Below are 20,449 nucleotides of genomic sequence, written 5' to 3' on the forward strand. Positions count from 1 at the left end.
GTGTGTGTGTGTGTGTGTGTGTGTGTGTGTGTGTGTGTGTGTGTGTGAGAACAATGGGCCCTCAAGGAAGGCTTCAGCGAAGAGGCACAAGCAAGAAGGGGGAGGGGAGGGCATTTCAGGCACAGGCAGGCCAGGCAGAGGCCGCGGGGCTGCAGGCTAGGGCTGTCCCTAGAGGACAGAGCGGGAGAGGGAGAGGAGGAAGGGGAGGGTGATGGCTTCCACGGACCAGCTGCTTCCTTCTGCCCGGACTGTGTGCATCTCCTTTGACACCTGCCAAGACTAATAGCAGGGAGGCCAATTCCCGGGCTCTGGATTCAAACTCCCTGCTGTGTGGCCTTGGGCAGCATCTTTATCTCTTTAAGTGCCAGAGTTGTCATCTGCTGAGGGGATCAGCTCATGGTGTGATGCTAGTGAAACCAGAGAGTGGATGTTATCCCCTCAGCCCTGTGACTGCACCCACCCAGCGGAACGCCCAGCACAACGTTGGCTGATGATACCTTTCTCTTTTTTTGCGGTACGCGGGCCTCTCACTGCTGTGGCCTCTCCCGTTGCGGAGCACAGGCTCCGGACGCGCAGGCTCAGCGGCCATGGCTCACGGGCCCAGCCGCACCGCGGCATGTGGATCTTCCCGGACCGGGGCACGAACCCGCGTCCCCTGCATCGGCAAGCAGACTCTCAACCACTGCGCCACCAGGGAAGCCCTGTCATTTTTAATAGTAATTTGACTGGTGGGTATTATTACCCCCATTTTACAGATGGAAAACTGAGCCAGCTCAGAGAGGTGGCACCTTCTTAATTTTGCACACCTGGTAAAAGCCAGGACCCCTGAGGGGTATGTTTGGTTTCCAAGCCCCCCTTTAACTAACACCACACCCCTGAGTGCCAGGCCCCCTCAAGATACTCTGAAGTTCATCCTCCCGGCCTCTTTGCTAAGCCCCGGCAGGCTGAGTGCGAGACTGGAGGTGGACTGCCCGCCCAGGTTCTGATAGGCGAGGAGCTTTATCTGGCCAGGGCGGGCGAGCGCTCGCCTGCCATCCCACTTCGAGTGCTGGGTGAGTCTGACCTGGCGCCCAGCTGTCTGGCCACCCTGGCACCTCCGACTTCATCTTCTTTTTCCTTTGGAGACTGTGCCGGACCACGGACCCTGGAGCTCTGGGCATCTGTGGGGCTGGGAGAAGGAAGCAGTTGTTTACGGCTTTGAGCAAGTGGAGGAATGTGCAGGCTGGGATCTGGCTGCCCCATCAGCAGAAACAGCCCCGCCCCAGCCCGACCAGGGACGGCAGGGGAGGGGGACCCAGGGACCCAGGGGGGCAGGGGAGGGCTGCAGGGCCCGGAGGGGCCTCCTCGGGCCAGGTGCATGTTTCTCTTCTTTCTGGCCGGGTTCTGACAGTTTCTTCCTCTCCCTCCCTCCTGCCCGCAGTTGCCCATGAACACCTGAAGGAGAGGGGGCTGCTTGGCCTCCCCCCTTCAGGCACCAACCCCTCAGACTATTACCACCAGATGCCCCTCATGGCAGGCCACCCCACGCCATATGGGGACCTGCTGATGCAGAGCGGGGGTGCGGCCAGTGCACCCCATCTCCATGACTACCTCAATCCAGTGGATGGTGAGTGCTGGGCCAGGGTGGGTGTGGCGAGCAGGATAGGGGCTGACGGCCCCCCGGAGGCCGAGGAGGGTGCTTGTTGCTCCTTTTGTGGGGGGGGAGCCCAGTGGAGGAATCTGGGGTTTACCCCAATCCCTGCCATGACTGCTGTCCTTGGGGGACTGCGCCTGAACAACATGCACAAAAACTTAGTGAGTCATCACGGGCCAGGAAGTGCTGTAGGAACTGCAGTCACTCCAGGGAACAAAAGGGACTCATCTCTGCCTTCATGGAACTTACTTACAGCTTAGTGGGGAGAGACGAACAATTCAGGAATGGGGTTAGGAGCACTGGGTGGATGAGGGTGCCATCTTGAAAGAGGAAATCAAGAAATCCTCACTGAGAAGATGATATTCAAGCAAAGAATTGAAAGGGATGAGCCATGCAGAAATAAGCCAAAGAGTGATACAGGCAGGAGAGACAGCAAGTGCAAAGGGCCTGAGGTCGCAGTGGGCCTGCTGGGATCAAGAAAAGCCCGGGAGGCCAGTGTACCTGGTACCCAGTGAGTGAAGGGGCAGTAGGGTAGGGCCAGAGTTCAGGGGCTGGCTGTGCTGGTCGGTCAAGGCTTGGTGAAACTTTGGCTTTCACGCAGAGTGAGGTGGGGCCCGTGGAGGGGGTCGGACAGAGGAGGAATGAGACCTGACTTATTCTTTTTTTTTTTTTTTTTTAACATCTTTATTGGGGTATAAATGCTTTACAATGGTGTGTTATTTTCTGCTTTATAACAAAGTGAATCAGTTATACATATACATATGTTCCCATATCTCTTCCCTCTTGCGTCTCCCTCCCTCCCACCCTCCCTATCCCACCCCTCCAGGCGGTCACAAAGCACCGAGCCGATATCCCTGTGCCATGCGGCTGCTTCCCACTAGCTATCTACCTTACGTTTGTTAGTGTACATATGTCCATGCCTCTCTCTCGCCCTGTCACAGCTCACCCTTCCCCCTCCCCATATCCTCAAGTCCGTTCTCCAGTAGGTTTATGTCTTTATTCCTGTCTTACCCCTAGGTTCTTCATGACATTTTTTTTTCTTAAATTCCATATATATGTGTTAGCATACGGTATTTGTCTTTCTCTTTCTGACTTACTTCACTCTGTATGACAGACTCTAGGTCTATCCACCTCATTACAAATAGCTCAATTTCGTTTCTTTTTATGGCTGAGTAATATTCCATTGTATATATGTGCCACATCTTCTTTATCCATTCATCCGATGATGGGCACTTAGGTTGTTTCCATCTCCGGGCTATTGTAAATAGAGCTGCAGTGAACATTTTGGTACATGACTCTTTCTGAATTTTGGTTTTCTCAGGGTATATGCCCACTAGTGGGATTGCTGGGTCATATGGTAGTTCTATTTGTAGTTTTTTAAGGAACCTCCATACTGTTCTCCATAGTGGCTGAACCAATTCACATTCCCACCAGCAGTGCAAGAGTGTTCCCTTTTCTCCACACCCTCTCCAGCATTTATTGTTTCTAGAATTTTTGATGATGGCCATTCTGACTGGTGTGAGATGATATCTCATTGTAGTTTTGATTTGCATTTCTCTAATGATTAATGATGTTGAGCATTCTTTTATGTGTTTGTTGGCATTCTGTATATCTTCTTTGGAGAAATGTCTATTTAGGTCTTCTGCCCATTTTTGGATTGGGTTGTTTGTTTTTTTGTTATTGAGCTGCATGAGCTGTAAATTTTGGAAATTAATCCTTGGTCAGTTGCTTCATTTGCAAATATTTTCTCCCATTCTGAGGATTGTCTTTTGGTCTTGTTTATGGTTTTCTTTGCTGTGCAAAAGCTTTGAAGTTTCATTAGGTCCCATTTGTTTATTTTTGTTTTTATTTCCATTACTCTAGGAGGTGGGTCAGAAAGGATCTTGCTGTGATTTATGTCATAGAGTGTTCTGCCTATGTTTTCCTCTAAGAGTTTGATAGTTTCTGGCCTTACATTTAGGTCTTTAATCCATTTTGAGCTTATTTTTGTGTATGGTGTTAGGGAGTGATCTAATCTCATACTTTTACATGTACCTGTCCAGTTTTCCCAGCACCACTTATTGAAGAGGCTGTCCTTTCTCCACTGTACATTCCTGCCTCCTTTATCAAATATAAGGTGACCATATGTGCGTGGGTTTATCTCTGGGCTTTCTATCCTGTTCCATTGATCTATCTTTCTGTTTTTGTGCCAGTACCATACTGTCTTGATTACTGTAGCTTTGTAGTATAGTCTGAAGTCAGGGAGCCTGATTCCTCCAGCTCTGTTTTTCTTTCTCAAGATTGCTTTGGCTATTCGGGGTCTTTTGTGTTTCCATACAAATTGTGAAATTTTTTGTTCTAGTTCTGTGAAAAATGCTAGTGGTAGTTTGATAGGGATTGCATTGAATCTATAGATTGCTTTGGGTAGTAGAGTCATTTTCACAATGTTCATTCTTCCAATCCAAGAACATGGTATATCTCTCCATCTATTTGTATCATCTTTAATTTCCTTCATCAATGTCTTATAATTTTCTGCATACAAGACCTGACTTATTCTTAAAAGGAATTCCATTCTGGCTGCTGGTCGGAGAACAGCTTTAGGGGCAAGGTGGAAGCAGGCCGTCCAGCTGGCAGAGGTGGGAGGAGCGGTCATGTTTCAGATGGATTTTGAAGGAAGAGCCACAAGATTTGTTCCTAGATGGGATGTTGAATCAGGGAGGAAGAAGGCCATTGAGGACAACACTGGGGCCTCAGGCCTGAGTAGTTGGAGAACAGAGTTGTCAGTAACTGAGCCGGGGCCTGCAGGCTGGGCACGTTTGGGGGCATGGCCAGTCGGGCGTTCTGGGGAGATGAGGTGCCTGGTGCCCATGAGGTACCAAGTCCCCCGCCCACCCCCAGCCATCCTCACAGCTGCTTTTACAGGGGCAACTGCACCCTAACCACGAGGCAGCCCCTGGGGTCAGATGGAGCCGCCTCCCCAGTGAGTGCTGCTCCACCTGCCGGTCCTGGAGCTCATCCCAGAGACCCCCAGGGATCCAGGCCAGGCAGCGGGGCTGGAAGCCACAGCGAGGGGCCGGCAGGCGGCTCCTGCAGATTTATCCTCCTCAAGCTCTTTTTCACTCCCTGGTGGCAGGGAGCAGACAGAGACCTGCAGGAGACCTGCTGGGTTGCAGGCAGTCCCGTGGGGCCAGGCAGGGCTGCAAGACTTGGGGGGGCCCCTGCACCCCTCAGCCACCTCCTGTCCCCCAGTCCTCCGCCCTGGGCGTCCAGTCCACACCAGCCACTGCAACTCCACCTTATCGGCTGGATCAAAGCCAAGCCCCTCCTTTCCTAAGGCCTGGCTGAGATCTCACCTCCTCCAGGAAGTCCCTCTGGATGCCCCCTCCCTCCCCTCCTTTCCTTGTGACCAACCAGGATTCTTGACCTCCTCTATCAATAGGAATTGACGAGAGGCCAGACAAGAAATTCAGGCAAGGCTTTATGGGGGCTCCTGCTGCAGCTGGGTGGGGGGAGGGCGAAAACAACTAACAAGTTTCCCTTGCTCGTTCGCTCCCTGACGTGGGGCCAGCTGGTTCCTTATATGGGGTGAGGATGGGGGTGTGTCTGGGGGGAGGGTTGGCTTAGGTGCTCTGCCCACCCCTTTGGTGTTGCTGAGTGCAGGGGGCATGCGCAGTACATGCTTTTGCTCCAGGCCCCTCAGAAGTGGCAGTTGGGTTTTTGGTCTTTCTGTATCTTGTTGTCCATAATTTGCCCCAACTGCGCATATACACAAGTTGTTTTTAGTCCCTTATAGATTCTCTGTATTTTGTTGCTCAAGAAGATGTTTGCCCAGGTGCAAGCACTGCGGCAAAGGGTCCCAGGTCCCACCTGTCTCACCGTCTCTCTGCCCTGCTCACCTCACACTTACAGGGGCCACCTCGAGTGGTCCCTAAGCACCACTCCCCTGCAGCGTTCCCTGCCCTCCCCCACAGGAGTGTCACTGGGGAGGAGCATGGCAGTCCTCCCAATGCCAGCTCTGTGGGTTTTGTCCCATGTCACCCTCAGCCTGCCCTGAAGGGAACCCACAGCACGACCAAACGATGCCACCGGAATCTGGTCCCTGGGTCTGTCTCGCCCCTGTGTCTTCCCCAGGATGGGCACACAGTGTAGGGGTGCAGTGAGGCCTCTCGGCCCCCTGAGTGCATAAATCTACATGCTTTTGTCTCTCCTCCCCATAACAGCCCTGCAGGTGCCCCCCACAGGGAGCGGGAGGGCCCTGGGAGGACACGTGCGCTTGCTACTCAGACAACAGCGACATATGCCCAACACAACAGGGCATAAAGTTTGCTGCCATTGTCCAAACGTCAGATTCTCCAAGTGATGTCTGCCTTCCAAGGCCTTGGTCTGGGTGGCACCAGGCCAGCTGGGCAGACACAGAGAAGCCACGGCCGAGGGGTCTGGTCAGGCAGGTGTCCCCAGAGGGCGGGAGAGGCCGAGTTAGCACATGTGAGCGCCCGCTGTGTGCACATGTGAGAGCATCCAAGTGAGGTCTGCCTGTGTGCCATGCCTTTATGCACACTCCCCAGGTGACTCCCCTCAGCCCCCTTCCGAGGCCAGAATTACCGTCCCTGCCGTAAGATGGGCTCCCTGGGGTTCCCAGCATCCAGGGAGTTGCCCAGGCCGCAAGTCAGGGTTCCAGGCCCCGCTCCGCCTGTCACCAGCATCACGGGCTCTCCCTCATGCACACCGCCCCAGGCAGCACAGCACATCTGAGGGGCCCCGTGAGCCATGGCCTCGGGGAGAGCCCAGTGGGCAGAGCAGCTGGGCTGGAGCCAGCGTGCTGCAGGGATGGTGGTGCTGCGGGCAGGTCTAGGCCACGCCAGCTTGAGCTGCGTCCTCTCTGGGACAGCTGGTGCTGCTGGGACCCGGTGGGGACTGGACGGTGATGCCCTGCATGCTGTGTGAGCGTGGCTCAGTGCCAGGTTTACAGTCAGTGCTGCATGCGTGCTGGTTTCCATCTCTTTCCACCGGTATCCTTGCCCTCTTTCAAATCTACCACCTTCTGCAGGGTTTTGTCTGCCGATTGTCAGCACCACCGTCCACCCCATGTTTGGGCCCCATGCCACACCTCCTCCTGGACATCTTTTCCTCACCACCAGCCCCCCCCCCCCCCCAGGCCAGCCCACCCGAGACCTGCCAAGTCTGCCTTCGCAGCACCCCCGCCGGCCGTCCAGTCCTGTGCCAGCCAGCTCCCAGCTCAGCCTCCCTCCGCCCCTCCCATCACCCTCGGGGTGAAACCCAGACTCCACATGGCCAGCGGCCTTCCCTCCAGCCTGTCTCTCCCCATCTGCGCCCCTGCACCTGTCCACCATCCCCGCAGGCTGGCCTCGTTCCGTCCTGCACCGGGTCCCAGGACTCAGGTCAGCCAGCACTTCTCCCGGGCCACCGCCCGCATCAGCTCCCCTTGGGCTCTGCATCTCCCTCCGCCCACCTGCAGGACCCGAGGGGCCCCAGCTGTAACTGGCTGGCCCTCTGTCTTCACAAACCCAGAGCCCCACAGGTCCAGGAGCACCTGCCAAGGAGCAGGGCTCTGTGTGGGGGGAGGGAGGGAGGGAACGGCAGTCACAAAAGAACCTGGGGTAGAAACATGCAAACGAATCCGAAGAAACTGCGAGGCCAGCAGCTGTCGGCCTGCAGGGAGCCTGGACGGGGACAGGCAGCTTTGCTCTGGGGCGCTCTACGTTTGGCAGCATCTGGGCTGAGCATCTGAGACACGGGGGTCGGGCGGTCGTGAGGAGGTGGGCTCACCCATGGGCGTGGGAGCCGCCCTGATGAATTCAGCACAGCCCCCGACATCCTGTCTCCGCCTTGGTCTTGAGGGTGTGATGGGCTTCAGGTGCAGAGCGGAGCTTCACCACCTCCAGCCTTGGTTTGGACGGACACATGGGTTTCTCGGGCTGAGGTGGGGGTTGGTGGTGACCCGGGGATTTTCACAAACCCCTGTGAACATCAGGAACGGGTGGTTTCTTTTCCTTTGTTCCCCATCACTTACCTCCAAGGAAATCAGAGTGAAGTCCAGCATGAATTCCTGTATTTGCCGTTACTTAGTTTTTTTCCAAACCAGTTTCAGCCAGAACTTTTGCGTCCGCTATTTAAAGTTTTAGGCATTTCTGTGCAGCTCCGATGCCTACGTGGCCCCGAGAGACTCGGGCCCAGGCCTGCGCCCGGCTGAGCCCAGACCTGCCTCTGGGTGTGTGTGTTGGGGGGTCCCTGGCCCCTCCCCTCCTGTGAACCGTGGGAACTGGGAAGCCCACCAGCTCTGGTGTTTTCGGCTGGTCCCAGCTTCACGGGTCTGGGGAGAGATGCTCCCGGGAAGCCTCTGTCCACCCCATGGAGGTGTGAGTGGGTCTTCCAGTCGAGTTTCTTTGTGCTCAGACTCTCACAGGGAAAGGTGTGCAGGCCTGGGGCCCGGGCAGCGGGGCTCACGGGACCACCTGGGAAAGGGCCCTGAGGCTCTGAGGACATGTGTGTTCACGTGAGGAAGCTGCCCATAAACATGATGGGGACACGTAAGCTCTCTGCCCGTGCAGGGGCCCTGAGAGTTTGTGCGGAGTTGGGGAGACTCCGTGTGTGTGTCTCTTCGCTCTCTCTTTTTCGTGCACACACACACACACCCTACCTACATACCGCATACACACCCACACCGTAAACACGCACACACCATACACACGCACACTCACTCTCCTCATTCATTCATGAATGAGGGTATTTACTGAGCACCTACTACGTGCCAGGCATGGTGCCAGGTGCTAGCAACACAGCATTCCAAGCCCCGCTCTCGCGGTTCTCCAGGGGGGCTGCTCTGTGGAAGCTCCCTGTCGCGGCAAAGGACACCTGTCCCGAGGCCGCCCCGCCTACTCAGCCTGTTTCCTCAGCACCTGCACTTCACATTCCAAGAGGAGGCAGAGCCATGGGGGAGAGAACATCCCAGGGGCATGAGTGTCAAGCTGGGGTGTGGAGACCAGGGGCACCCGGCTGTGAGGAGGCCTGGGGAGAGGGTGTCAGGAAGGCCACCCAGGTCCACATCTGGCAGAGCAGTGTCCCCAGCCCACCCGCTGGCAAACCACCAGCAGTTTTACCTTAGCCAAGTGCCACCTACACGATAACTTATTTAGTCTTATATTTTTAACAGACTCACCTTAAAATAGAACTTTATTTTTTTTTCTGAAGTGGGAAACCCCATAATATCTGGGGAAGATGTCCCCGTCTGTGTCTCTGTGATGCCTAAACAATCTCCTTTGGGTCGTGTGTGTGTCCTACAGTGGGGAAGATGCCACAGCCTTAGCGGCAGGGCTGGAGTTGGAGGGGTTCTTGCTGAATGGAAAAGCCAAGCCCTCCGTCCCCCGCAGAGCACAAGGCCGGGCTGTGGGCGGGACAAGGGGCATCTCCAGCAGAAGCTGCCCTCCCTCTCCCGGAAGCCTCCTGGCCTCCAGGTGGTCAGTGAAGGCCCATTGCCCCTGTTCTTTAAGGAGGCTGATTTATAGCCAGAAGAGTGAGGAGTGATGTGGCTTCGGAAGGTGATAGATAACCAGTCCGGGAGTCCGAGGTTATTCTGCCTAGTGGTCCTCTAGACAGCAGGGAGGTCACTGCTTGTCACTGGGGCCCTAAAATGGAATTTTCTTGCGTGATGCCGTTGAGTATTGGTGATTTAACGGCGGAGCCGCAGCCACCACCCCACGCCCCACCACGCTGAGGAGCTTGAAATGTTTCCGAGTGAAATGTTGTGTGCTTACAGCCCATATTTCCTACGAGCTGTATATTTTATTGTCGTATTGACACTCATTTCACTCGGATGTCGCCTCCGTTTTGATGCCCGATCCTTATGCTGCCTGCGGGTCCGGGGAGGTCTCAGGAACCAGTTACACTGATCACGCCACTGAGAGGCAGGGGAGCTGACGGAGGGGCTGCCAGAGGCCCCGTTCTGGGAGGGCGTCCGCACCCAGCCTGCCGACAGGAGGGACACGGGGGGCAGGGTGCTGAGGGCAGGCTCAGGCCAAATGGTGTGTCCGGCTCATCTGGCAAGCCAGCCCAGAGTCTCGTGAGACAAGCGTCATGAAGTCACTTTCCAGGTGAGGAGCCTCGAGCCCAGAGCCCTAAGTTTCTTTGTCTCCATCATAGACCTGGGAAATGCGCTTATAGGCCTCAGCCCCACGCCTCTGGGCTCCAAAGCCTTGGTGCTTTCTACTCCCGCGCAAGAGGGGGTGTGAACAGCCAAGTGTGAGCCAGGTCCAGGTCCTCAGGCTGGATTTCCTTAGAGCATCTCCTTAGTGAGTCCAGAAAGTCCGGGCGAGGGGCTGGGCCATGCAGGAATGCTCCCTAAGCAGTGGGGGTCAGGGCTCACAAGCCCTGCCACGAGGCTGCGCCCTGCCGGCCCCGGGGAAGGCACGTCCCGTCCCCGGGCCCACAGGAGGCCCATCCGGAATGGTGGGCGCTACGCTGCTCGGTAGTCCGTAGTGACCCTGAGGTGGGCACTCTGGGCCCATCTTCTGGGTGAGGAAACAGCCCAGAGAGGTCCAGCAACTCGCCCAAAGACACCCAGTTAGAGCTGGCAGGCAGGGTCAGAACCTGCGTCTGCCTGGGTCCCGGGCCTGTTTCTGTATCTCCTGCCCTTTCCGACTATCCCAGGGCGAGAGATTCCCCCCGCCCCCACGAGCAGTCTGGGGTAACCTGGGGTAACCCTGCTTTGGTGGTGTCTAGTAATCCTGCCCAGAGCCACAGGTACCACTGTCACCTCCCACCAAGATGCTGAGCTCCAGGAGACGGGGCTGAGCATCCTTGCTTGCAGCTCCCCCAGCATCGAGGCCTGTGCCTGGCAAACAGGCTGCTGCAGGAGGGCCTGATGGGTGTGTGAACTAACGTGCGAAGGAGCAAAAGAAAGAACTAGCGGACAAAACAGCATCCAGGTCAGGTGGCGTCTGGCGTTTGCCCAGGTGAGGGCAGACAGGTGGCTGGTCACCCAGCGGCTGTCGGCTCTCAGAAAGGGGGCATCCACAGATGAATGGACATGACGAGTCTGCCAATCCTGGTCATAAATCACAGGAGAGGCCACGGGAAATGAGTGCCAGGCTTTTCTTTCTATTTAGTAATATATCAAGGGAAGAGGCGCATTAATAAACATATTTCCCTTGAGGGGAGGGAATAACAGAGATGAATATCACTGTCAGATCTGGCCTGTTTCATCTTGTTAGGGGCGCACGAGAGGGTGGGAATCCAAATATTAGTAGCAAAATCTTTTTTTGAGTGCATTGCAAAGATGTGTGTGTACTTCTTACTTTGTATGGTATTAGATCTACCCCCCATCTTGTATTTTCCCATTTACCACACAGTTCATAAGTAACAGGAGTCTTTTGGAAGATTCACTTTTATATCTCAGAGTTGCCTTTAAAGTGAGGACGAACAAGGAGTGAACCCAGTAAATAAGAATTAAGAAGCTTGGAGGACACCTGGATAGGCGGATGAGTGTTTAGGGACAGATGTCCTCCACTGTGGCTCAGTCGTCTTCTCTAGATTTGCTGTCCTTTTCTCCATTATTAGCTCTCAGCTCACCCTGCTCACCAAAGAGTCCTCCTGGCCCCTAAGGAAGCCGTGTTCATTCACAGTTTCATTCTGGAAGATCTGCTGGGTTCAAGGCACTGTCCATGGTGCTGCCCCTGTGTACTCAGGACACACCTACCACGCTGCCCCCATTTGCAGATGGGCAAAGAGAGGCTCAGCAGGCTGAGTAATGCACCCCAGGGCAGCCAGTAAGTGTCAGGCTGTCTGTGTGCCCCCACTGGGGGGTGTGTGTGTGTGTGTCCCCGCCCTGGGCCCCTGCACCCAGGAGAGCCCTCCCCTGATACCTACCCTCCCCACCTGAGCAGAGGCAGTGCGGCGGCGGTTCTGGTGTCCACCTGCCTGCTTTCCAATCATTCTCTACTTCCCCTGGCCGCGTGGCCTTGGCCAAGCTACTTGTCTTCTCCTTTGTAAGATGAGGCTCATGATAGTTCCTTCTTTATAGGACAGTTGTGAAGATTAAATGGCTTTATACTTGAAAATGCTTAGAGCAGTCCCGAGCATCCGCGGGGCACTCAGTAAATACTGACTTTGGATGGCTGAGCGTCCACTGTCCCTTGACACACCACGCCTCTGCCCCATGCCCGGCTTTTGGCATCTCCTATTGGACTCACCACCGAGCCAGCCAGATCCCAGTGCTGGGATATAACGGTGAGCAGGGTGACCGAGTCCCTAGTTCACAGAGGGGGGAGAAACAGAAGCAACCAGACATACACAAGCAGGTATGAACTCCCCTGAGCTGCACCTATCCACAGAGAGGGGACCGTGGTGCCCTGAGAGTGTCCCAGGGGGACCTGCCCAACTCCAGGATGTCAGCAATGGTTTCCTGGGGAAAGTGATGACCCTGCTGAGGGCAGAGCACTGCAGACAGAAGAAGCAGTATGTGCAAAGGCCCTGTGCAGGAGGCTGGAGAGGGAATCAGGGGCACCCACGGAGCCACCGGGTAAGCCACATTGAGGACTTGTGCCTTTTTCCTAATAGCAGTGGGAGCTCTGGAAAGGTTTGGGGTGGGCAAATGCAAAGACATGATCTGATTTGGCCGCAGTAAGGAATGTGTATCAGACAGCAGTTAACTAAGGGCCCCGGGATGCCCCAAGCAAGTGGGGGGCTGGGCTGGTGGAAGTGGGAGATGCAACTGTGAAGGAGGTTGGGGGGGTGTCAGGCCAACTCCCGGGTCCCCCGCTCTGCTGCTCTATGGGTGGCGGGCGCCCGCTGAGCCCAGCCCTACAGGAGGTAGGGCTGGGCTGAACTGTGGTTGCCCTTCAGACGCAGGAGGCCAGGTAGGCAGCTGGCTGTCAGGAAGTTCACTATCAGAGCCGCTAAAGTGAGGATTTAAAAGCTGTTTGTGGTGAGAGCGTCTTCCTGGCCCTGCCTCTCCCCACCTCTCTGAAGGTACACTCAGGACAGAGAAAAGCCACACAGCAGGGCTTCTTTGGACCTTGGTTCAAATCCTGCCCTTGAGCAAGTTGCTAACGTCCCCAAGCCTCGTTTTCTTATCTGCACAGCTGGGTTTGCATTTCGGGGGGCAGTGATGGCCGTTCATTGCAACAGTGGGTCTGAATGTCACTAAGGGGTGGCTGTCGCTGGGTTATTCTGTGCACCAGAATCCAGGAGCAGGGACTTATCCAAACACCACACCAAAGGGACACACGCTGTCTCTAGTTGCTCATGGGCCAGGACACATCTCTGTGGTCCGGGATGCTTGTTCAGAAGGGTGGTCGTGTCTGCAGCACAGACCAAGCGCCGGCTGGGGAGGGGCTGCTCCGTCGGACCCCGTGAGGCAGAATGAGGTTGTGCGACATTGTGTCCCTAGGCATGTGGGCTGGGGTCTTCCCACCGCAAGACAAAGGTGGTGACACGGCCTGAGTGTGTCGCCTGCTGGCCTGGGTGCCAGCCATGCTCCCAGGCCCCTCTGCGGGGCAGAATGAGCTGGTGTTCACCAAATGGGAGCACCTTCCGTGAACCCACCATAGCTCTGCTTGCTAAAAGATCTGTAAGCCCCAGGCCTCAGAACCCAACAGAATCAACGGCCGGCCAAAAACAAAGATGTTCAAGGAAAAGAATACCCTGAGTAACTCAACTTTTTCTCCCAGCTGGGAGCTTTCCTACAAGTGCTTCATCCTTTCCGGTTGAAAACAAAGTCTATGATTACACGCGTGCACTTGTACAGACATACGTACAGGGTACACACCCGGGGCAGCTGGTCTTGGACCCAGCATCCTTCATCCACAAAGGAGATGGTTAGGAAAGAAGACCCCAGAACCCCCTTCCAGCTGGAGGATTCTGGTGGCCCAGCCTTAAAGGGGCTTCCCAGATTTTCCAGCCAAGGATGGGGTCGGGGGAGGGCTGGACGTGGTTGACCCCCAGGGCAGGGGGCAGTGGGCAGGGGCTCGGCCGAGGCTGCTTCTGGTGGTGGTGGTGGGTCGGTTGGTCCTGGGAATGCAGGCCCAGAGAGTCACAGGGTATCTATCACTCCTGCCCTCAGTTCTCCTGCAGTGGTGGAGACAGCACACTGACTCACAACCCCGCAGCCAGGACATCCTGCGTCTCCCTGGAGGAGGGGACCTATGGGGTCTGGGCAGGGCTGAGCAGACAGGAGGGAGAAAGGCGGGCATCGCGAACCCGGGAACCGCCGAGTGCGGGTGTGGGTGCTGAGGCACTCTTCAGCACAGCCCTGGAGGTCGGCACTTGGGGACCATTTACAAAGAGGAAACGGGCCCAAGGAGGGTCTGGACAGGGTGGGAACCTTGGCATGTGGATTCTTGCCCAGCGATGTGGTCACACCATTTCTCGGCTGCTGTGTGCCCAGAGGGGAGACCAGAACCCTGGTTGGGAGAGGAGGGGCTGTCGAGAGGAGCGGTCTGGGGCCCCTGGTCCTGAGGAGCAGGGAGCCCGGTCTGGGGGCAGGCCCTCCTCCCTCCCCGCAGCTCCGTGTGTATGTATGGGGAGGGGGAGAGCGCACCCACAGGCAGTTGGATAGGGCACCAGGCATGTGCGTGCGTGCATGCATGTTTAAGGCAACAGGTCCCCGGGGCCCAGGCGACTCCAGAAGGGAAGGACCTCGGTGTTGGAGAGCCGTCTGCGTGCTGCCAGGCTGCCTTTTGCCATGGCATCCTGCATCCTCCCCACCCCAGACCGGCCAGGAGTCTAGGGCCTCTGCTTGGCAAACGTCCATTCAGGGCATTTTGGGGCGATCCTGGTCGCAACGTGATCCGCGACCCTGGAGCACGTGGCTCCTTTCCCTCTCCTTCCTGTGGAAAAGTCACCCACTGGGATGCTCTACAGCAATAAAAAAGGCGCCGGTTCCTGCCACGCACAGCTGCGTGGAGAAACCTCATCGATAATGTCAGACAAAAGAAGCTGTTTGAGAAAAAGCATTGATAATTCCATTTATGTAATAGGCAAATACGCAAAACAGGCAACGCTAAGCTGAGGATGAGAGGCCAGTCTGGTGGCTGCCCCGGGGAGGGTCCGGAAGGGGCAGAGGGGCTGCTGGGCTCTGGCCGGGCCGTGCTTCTTGGCCCGCTGCTGGCTTCACTGGTGGGTTCCCTATGTGAGAGGCCACCAAGCAGGTCACCTACGGTTTGTGACTTGGCTGTTGTGCCTCAGGCGTTGCTGGACCCGGTCTCGGCTGCTGCATGCCTAACAGGACAGGCACTAACACAGATCCTCAGCACACCAGGTGTGGACCAGGCCCATCATACAGATGAGCAAACTGAGGCCGAGAGAGACCTGTGCCCCAGAGCCGCCAGCTGGACAGGGGCAGATCCGCAGTGCCCATCAGACTGTCCCCACCCCCAGTCCCCTTCCCCCGTCACATCACCCCCACAAGTGCGGTCATGCTGACGTGCCTTGGCTTGGCTTGGCTGTCCTGCAGTGTCGCGTTTCTCCAGCCCCCGGGTGACGCCCCGCCTGAGCCGCAAGCGGGCGCTGTCCATCTCCCCGCTCTCGGACGCCAGCCTTGACCTGCAGCGCATGATCCGGACCTCGCCCAACTCGCTGGTGGCCTACATCAACAACTCGAGAAGCAGCTCGGCTGCCAGCGGCTCCTACGGGCACCTGTCGGCCGGCACCCTCAGGTGAGCCTAGCCCGCGAGCCGGGACCAGGAATGGGAGCTGGGCTGGGGCCCAGTGGAGAGGGTCCACACTGGCCTCCCGGGAGAAACACAGGACTTGTTTTTGGTTTTTTCTTAAATTGAAATATAGTTGATTTACAGTGTCATGTTAGTTTCTGCTGTACAGCAAAGTGACTCAGTTATACACGTATATACATTCTTTTTCATATTCTTTTCCACATGGTTTATCACAGGATATGGAATAGAGCTCCCTGTGCTCTACAGTAGGACCTTGTTGTTTATACGACTTGTAAGTCAGTCTACTTGCGAATATTCTAGGAATTCAAAACCAGTAGTGATGACATTGAAACATGCCAACATTTGGGTACATCTTCATGGGCCTCTTTTTCACCCACCAAATGATTTTTTAGTAACCCTTATCGGGCCTGTCGTGAAAAATTCCATCATGAAGTCAAAGGGGACTTTCCTAGTGTTTCAGCAGTGTCACTGACCAGCACTGGACCGCTGGAGCTCTGACACTGGCTTGGCCTGCACGTCTCTGGGCTGGCAGACGTCTCACTCTGTGGTCACAGCACACACAGACCTCACCATCACCTCCCACCCCGTCCCCTCTGTGCAGCCCTTGACTGTTCAGAGGACTCAGACCCCAGCCAGCTTGGCTGAAACCCATGTCCTTACACTGGCCCTCCTGAAAGAGGCCAGGATTAGAGGAGCTTAGGAATGCCAAGAGAGCTCAGCCCAAGGACCCGGAGATAAGGGATGATAACAATTATATCAGTTATCTTTTGCTGTGTGACAAAAAAACAAAAACAAAAAAACCCCCGCAGTATCAAACAGTAAGCAGTTAGGCTCTCGCAGCATTTCCAAGGGTCAGGAGCATGAGACTGGCGTAGCTTCAGGTCTCTCACGAGGCTGCAGTCCAGATGTCGGCCAGGGCCATGGTCACCTGGAGACTTGACTGGGCCTGGATGTCTGTTTCCAGGATGGCTGGCCCTTGGGCCTGTTGGCACAAGCTCTAGTTGCTCTTCACGGGAGCCCCTCCACATGCTGCTTGAGCGTCCTCACAACATGGTGGCTGGCTCCCCCTCCCCCCACCCCCAGAGGGAGTGACCCCAGAGAGCAAGGAGGAAGCCCCGGCATCTTCTGTGACTTAGCATCGGAGGGCACCATTTCTCCCTCAGTGTCCTGGAAAGAGTGGCCCGTATGCAAGTGGCGTGGTAGAGCTCAGGAGACAGAGGACAGTGGGAACCGGAGGGCTCGGGACACACTTCCTGGACGAGGGGGCATTAGAACGGGGTTCAAATAGTCAGGGAGCATCAGTGATGCAGGGGCGCATCTCAGGCGACAGAGCAGTGAAGGGCCAGGGACAAAGGCTGCGTCCTGGGGCAGGGCCTGGGGGCTACGCACAGAAGTGGAGGCCTGAGACGGCCGGCAGTGGGGAGCCACGGGTGCTTGAGTGGGTAAAGCCACGGTGACGGGGCAGTCAGCAGCGTGCCCATCCAGGTCCCCGGGCAGCGTCCTGTCTGTCCAGGAAGCGTGAGCCTCACAGGTGCCCCCACCTCACCCCACCCCTCTCCATCACCTTGTCTGCCCTTCTCTGCAGCCCGGCCTTCACCTTCCCCCACCCCATCAACCCCGTGGCCTACCAGCAGATCCTGAGCCAGCAGCGGGGCCTGGGCTCAGCCTTCGGACACACGCCACCCCTGATCCAGCCCTCGCCCACCTTCCTGGCCCAGCAGCCCATGGCCTTCACCTCCATCAATGCCACGTCCACGCAGCTCAGTAGCAGCAACAACTGTCTGAGTGATGCCAACCAGGTAGGTGGGGGTGGGGGGCGGGGGGCCACCAGGCACTCATCTGCACCGAGCGAAGGCCAGTCATGGCCATCTCATGCCAGGAACATGTGGAAGGACTCTGGGCACGGGTCTGGCTGGCACCGTACCTCTGGGCAGAGGCCACGTGATCAAACGGGCCTCAGGCTGGATCCCCAGTCAGGAGGCCAGGGCTGGGTCCTCACACTGCCCTCGCTCACCGTGGGCCAGCACCCAGCCTCAGTTCTTTGGCTGCCTGTCCAATAAGCATAACGACTAAATGGAGAAACCCTAGTATTCAGAGTCAGGCATCATACGGGGATCTCATACACAGCGTGTAACATGGATGGCTGAAACAGGTAATTAATATTGTACGGCTTAGTTTGAGAGCATGAGTTTACCCAAGGCCATCGTAATCGACCTTCCCAACGGGCTTTTGACATGCCCGGGCCGGCTCACAAGCGCTTGGCATGCTCGGTGCCGTGAGCATTTGATGAATGAACAAAGTCCTGTTTTGCAGATGAGAAAATGCAGTTGGAGTCCTAGAGACAGTATCAGATAGTAGGAAGGGCGCAGGCCTCAGAATCAGATCGTGTTTTGAACCCTGACTTACCTGAAAGCTCTTTCAGCCTGAGCTCACACCCCTGCAGAGTGGGGCTGCCACCGGTATGGGGTCACTGAGCCTGGGTCCACCTGGATCCTGGTTAGCGCTCACGATGACCGTCCTTGAGGTGAAGCAGCTGCCCAGGCCACCCAGCTGGCAGGGCAGAGGTGACCACGTGCTGGGGAGGAAAGACCAGAGGCCGTGCAGTCTAGGAGCGGCCCTCTTCTAAAAAGTTCTCCCCAGGGCTCCAGGCGGCCACCTAGCACCTCCCCCAGACGGTGGCTGTCACATCCCCTGACACCGCAACTCTAACCCGCTTGTCCTGAGGAACCAAGCTCTTCTGTCCCGCTCCCTGGACTGGCCGGCCCTGTTGTCCTCAGACCCAGAGCCGCCCCTGCCTGGGAGGGCTGAGAAGTTGAGGCCGCTGAGTCGGGCGCGGGGTCCCCAGCATTTCTCAAAGAGAGGGTCTCTGCTCCATCTCCACTGGGGGGGCTGCGTGGTAGGGAGGAGGGTGCTGGCGGGCCTGGCCCTCGGCTCCCCGGGCTGTGCCCCAGGCCAGAGGACCAAGCTGTGCGGTGACTCAGTTTCTGAAACTGCAAACACAAGTGTTGGCCTGGACGGCCTAGTGCGGAGGGCCCAGGATAAAGCCCAAGCAGAACTTTGGGGTGCCCCCGTGTGTTCCCCTCTCCCAGAGCAAGCAGAGCAGCGAGTCGGCCGTCAGCAGCAGCGTCAACCCCCTCGTCATTCACAAGCGCAGCAAGGTCAAGACCGAGGCCGAGGGCCTGCGACCGGCCTCCCCTCTGACCCTGACGCAGGTAACCTGCTGGCCGTCCTGGCCGGGCCTCGTCTCCTGGGGCAGCTGCCTTGGGGCCGTGACCCTGTTGAGAGTGGGTAATGGACGGCAGCCTGCATGAATGAATGAATGAGTGAGTGAGTGAGTGGACCAGAGAGGGCAGGGCAGGCACGCCAGGAAGCTCAGGGAGGACCAGAACTGTGTCCCCAGCTCCCCGCACACACCTCACATGTGCTCATCAAATGCCTACCTGAGGGGGAGGGGGGAGGGAGGGAGGGCTGCAGCTGTCTGTCCCTGCAGCACAAGCCCCAGGCCAACTGAGTTGCTCACAGCCCCTGAATGGCTCAGGCCCCCTGCGTCTGCGCCCTCTCCCTGGAAATCTGAACCCCACCCTATTCCCTGAATAGTAGGACTCACATCTGCCCAGACACCACCACCACCACCACCACCCAGCTTCTAGGTCACTTTGTCTCCTGCACTGCACAGTAAGCTTTGGAGAGGTGGCACTTTGGGCACAGTGCCTGTTTTGGCTCTGCGTCACCGGGTTTGCCTAGGGCCTGGTGCGCAGTGGCTGAGAGATAATATTTTCTAAGGACTCAACGCACATTTGAGGGGGTGAGTGTTACAGTGCCTGGGAGGGGAGGGGGGACAGTTGCTGGCGGGAAGGCAAGGAACAGCATCCTGCAGCCCAGAATGAGCCTGTTGTGGGGCTGAGACCCTAGTGCATGTGTCTTTCTTTGGAGATCCTGCCACTTATTCCAACACCAAGCCGACAGGCACACAGCCCCAGCTCCAGGGGAGGGGACGGCACGCATGCTGACCTCTGGGGCAGGCCTCTCGTGGCGGCCTGGTCTCCACCCATTACTACGGAATCCACAGCTATGACACCACGGGTCCTCGGGGCCTCTGGTCCCCGTCTCCCCTACATCTGCCGGACCATCCTTTATCAAACCTGTAAGCCATAGGGCGTGCTCCGGGCACTTAAGTTTTATGAAATATTGGGTTCTGTTATTGTCAGGCAAACAGAGAGGTTGGTGACAAATTCTTCTCCCCTCACTGACACCAGAGCATCTCTGCGTGATGCATGGTTTCCGCACGGCTGGCCATCATCAGGGGCTGTTGAAATTGATGAGGACGGTGAGTGTCCACGGGAGATAAACTCACTGGAGCCGTGGGGCCAGGGCTGCGGGGAGGCGCCCAGTGCCGGGGAGTCCCCCGCCCCGCCCCCTCAACCCGGGGGGCTGCACAGAGCCCACCCTCCTGCCCAGCTCCGCTCCTACCTCGTGTCATGGAAGGACAGACGTTTATCATGCGTAGATTGTCACCGTGTCACTTAGTGTCCTGACTCTGACCTGACTCCTTTGCTCCCTGACTCATTTGCAAGGTGGACGGGCTTGCTTTCTCTTGGCAGCAAATGCAACAGAACGGATCCCTTCTCAGCTTCCGCCCTCAGGTTCCTGGGCTGGGGTGCTGCTTGGCTGGAGGCCCAGGCCCACCCCCTGCCCCTGCACTTTCCTCGGATCACGTCCATGTGGCAGCTTCTTCCTGTCTTCTCTGAAATAAGCAGGGCAGGCAGCTTGAGGAGTAATACGTCTATTTCCAGTTTTTCTGCAAGTGCAGAGGCATTAGGAGGCCCCAGCCCTCCCAGGGCTAGACGGCTAGAGATTTGGGAAGGAGGCATTCCTGCCCCTCCTTTTAATGTGGACCCAGTACTGCCCGGGGACTTACTGGACAACACATCATTTTCCTTTTCCAGAACACGTGCATTAATTGTAAGGTGCTCTGGGAGACGACACTCAGTACCCACCCCCTGGAGAGCCCTCTGCAGCCCCAGTGGAAAGCCAGTCTGGGGTGCAAGTCCGCACTGGCCACGGGGGGTGGGTCATGAGGCCAGTTTCTGCTCCGAGAAATGGACTCAACTTCAGGAGGGAGGCTGAGATGGAGGCTGCAGCCTCCGCTTCA

General features: G+C 56.9%; 1 protein-coding gene across 1 annotated transcript in view; it reads left to right on the forward strand.

Moving 5' to 3' along the window:
* GLI2 (GLI family zinc finger 2) overlaps positions 1 to 20,449 on the forward strand; it is a 65,479-nt gene that overhangs the window by 26,214 nt on the left and 18,816 nt on the right. Inside the window, exons 3-6 of the mRNA XM_029226148.1 lie at positions 1,421 to 1,606; positions 15,081 to 15,282; positions 16,883 to 17,096; positions 18,387 to 18,509. Of these exons, the coding sequence (XP_029081981.1) occupies positions 1,421 to 1,606; positions 15,081 to 15,282; positions 16,883 to 17,096; positions 18,387 to 18,509 (725 nt within the window). The remainder of the gene's footprint in view (positions 1 to 1,420; positions 1,607 to 15,080; positions 15,283 to 16,882; positions 17,097 to 18,386; positions 18,510 to 20,449) is intronic.

This window comes from Monodon monoceros, unplaced genomic scaffold (genome assembly GCF_005190385.1).
Source record: "Monodon monoceros isolate NGI ecotype Baffin Bay Population unplaced genomic scaffold, NGI_Narwhal_1 Super_Scaffold_16, whole genome shotgun sequence".
Lineage (NCBI taxonomy): Eukaryota > Metazoa > Chordata > Mammalia > Artiodactyla > Monodontidae > Monodon > Monodon monoceros.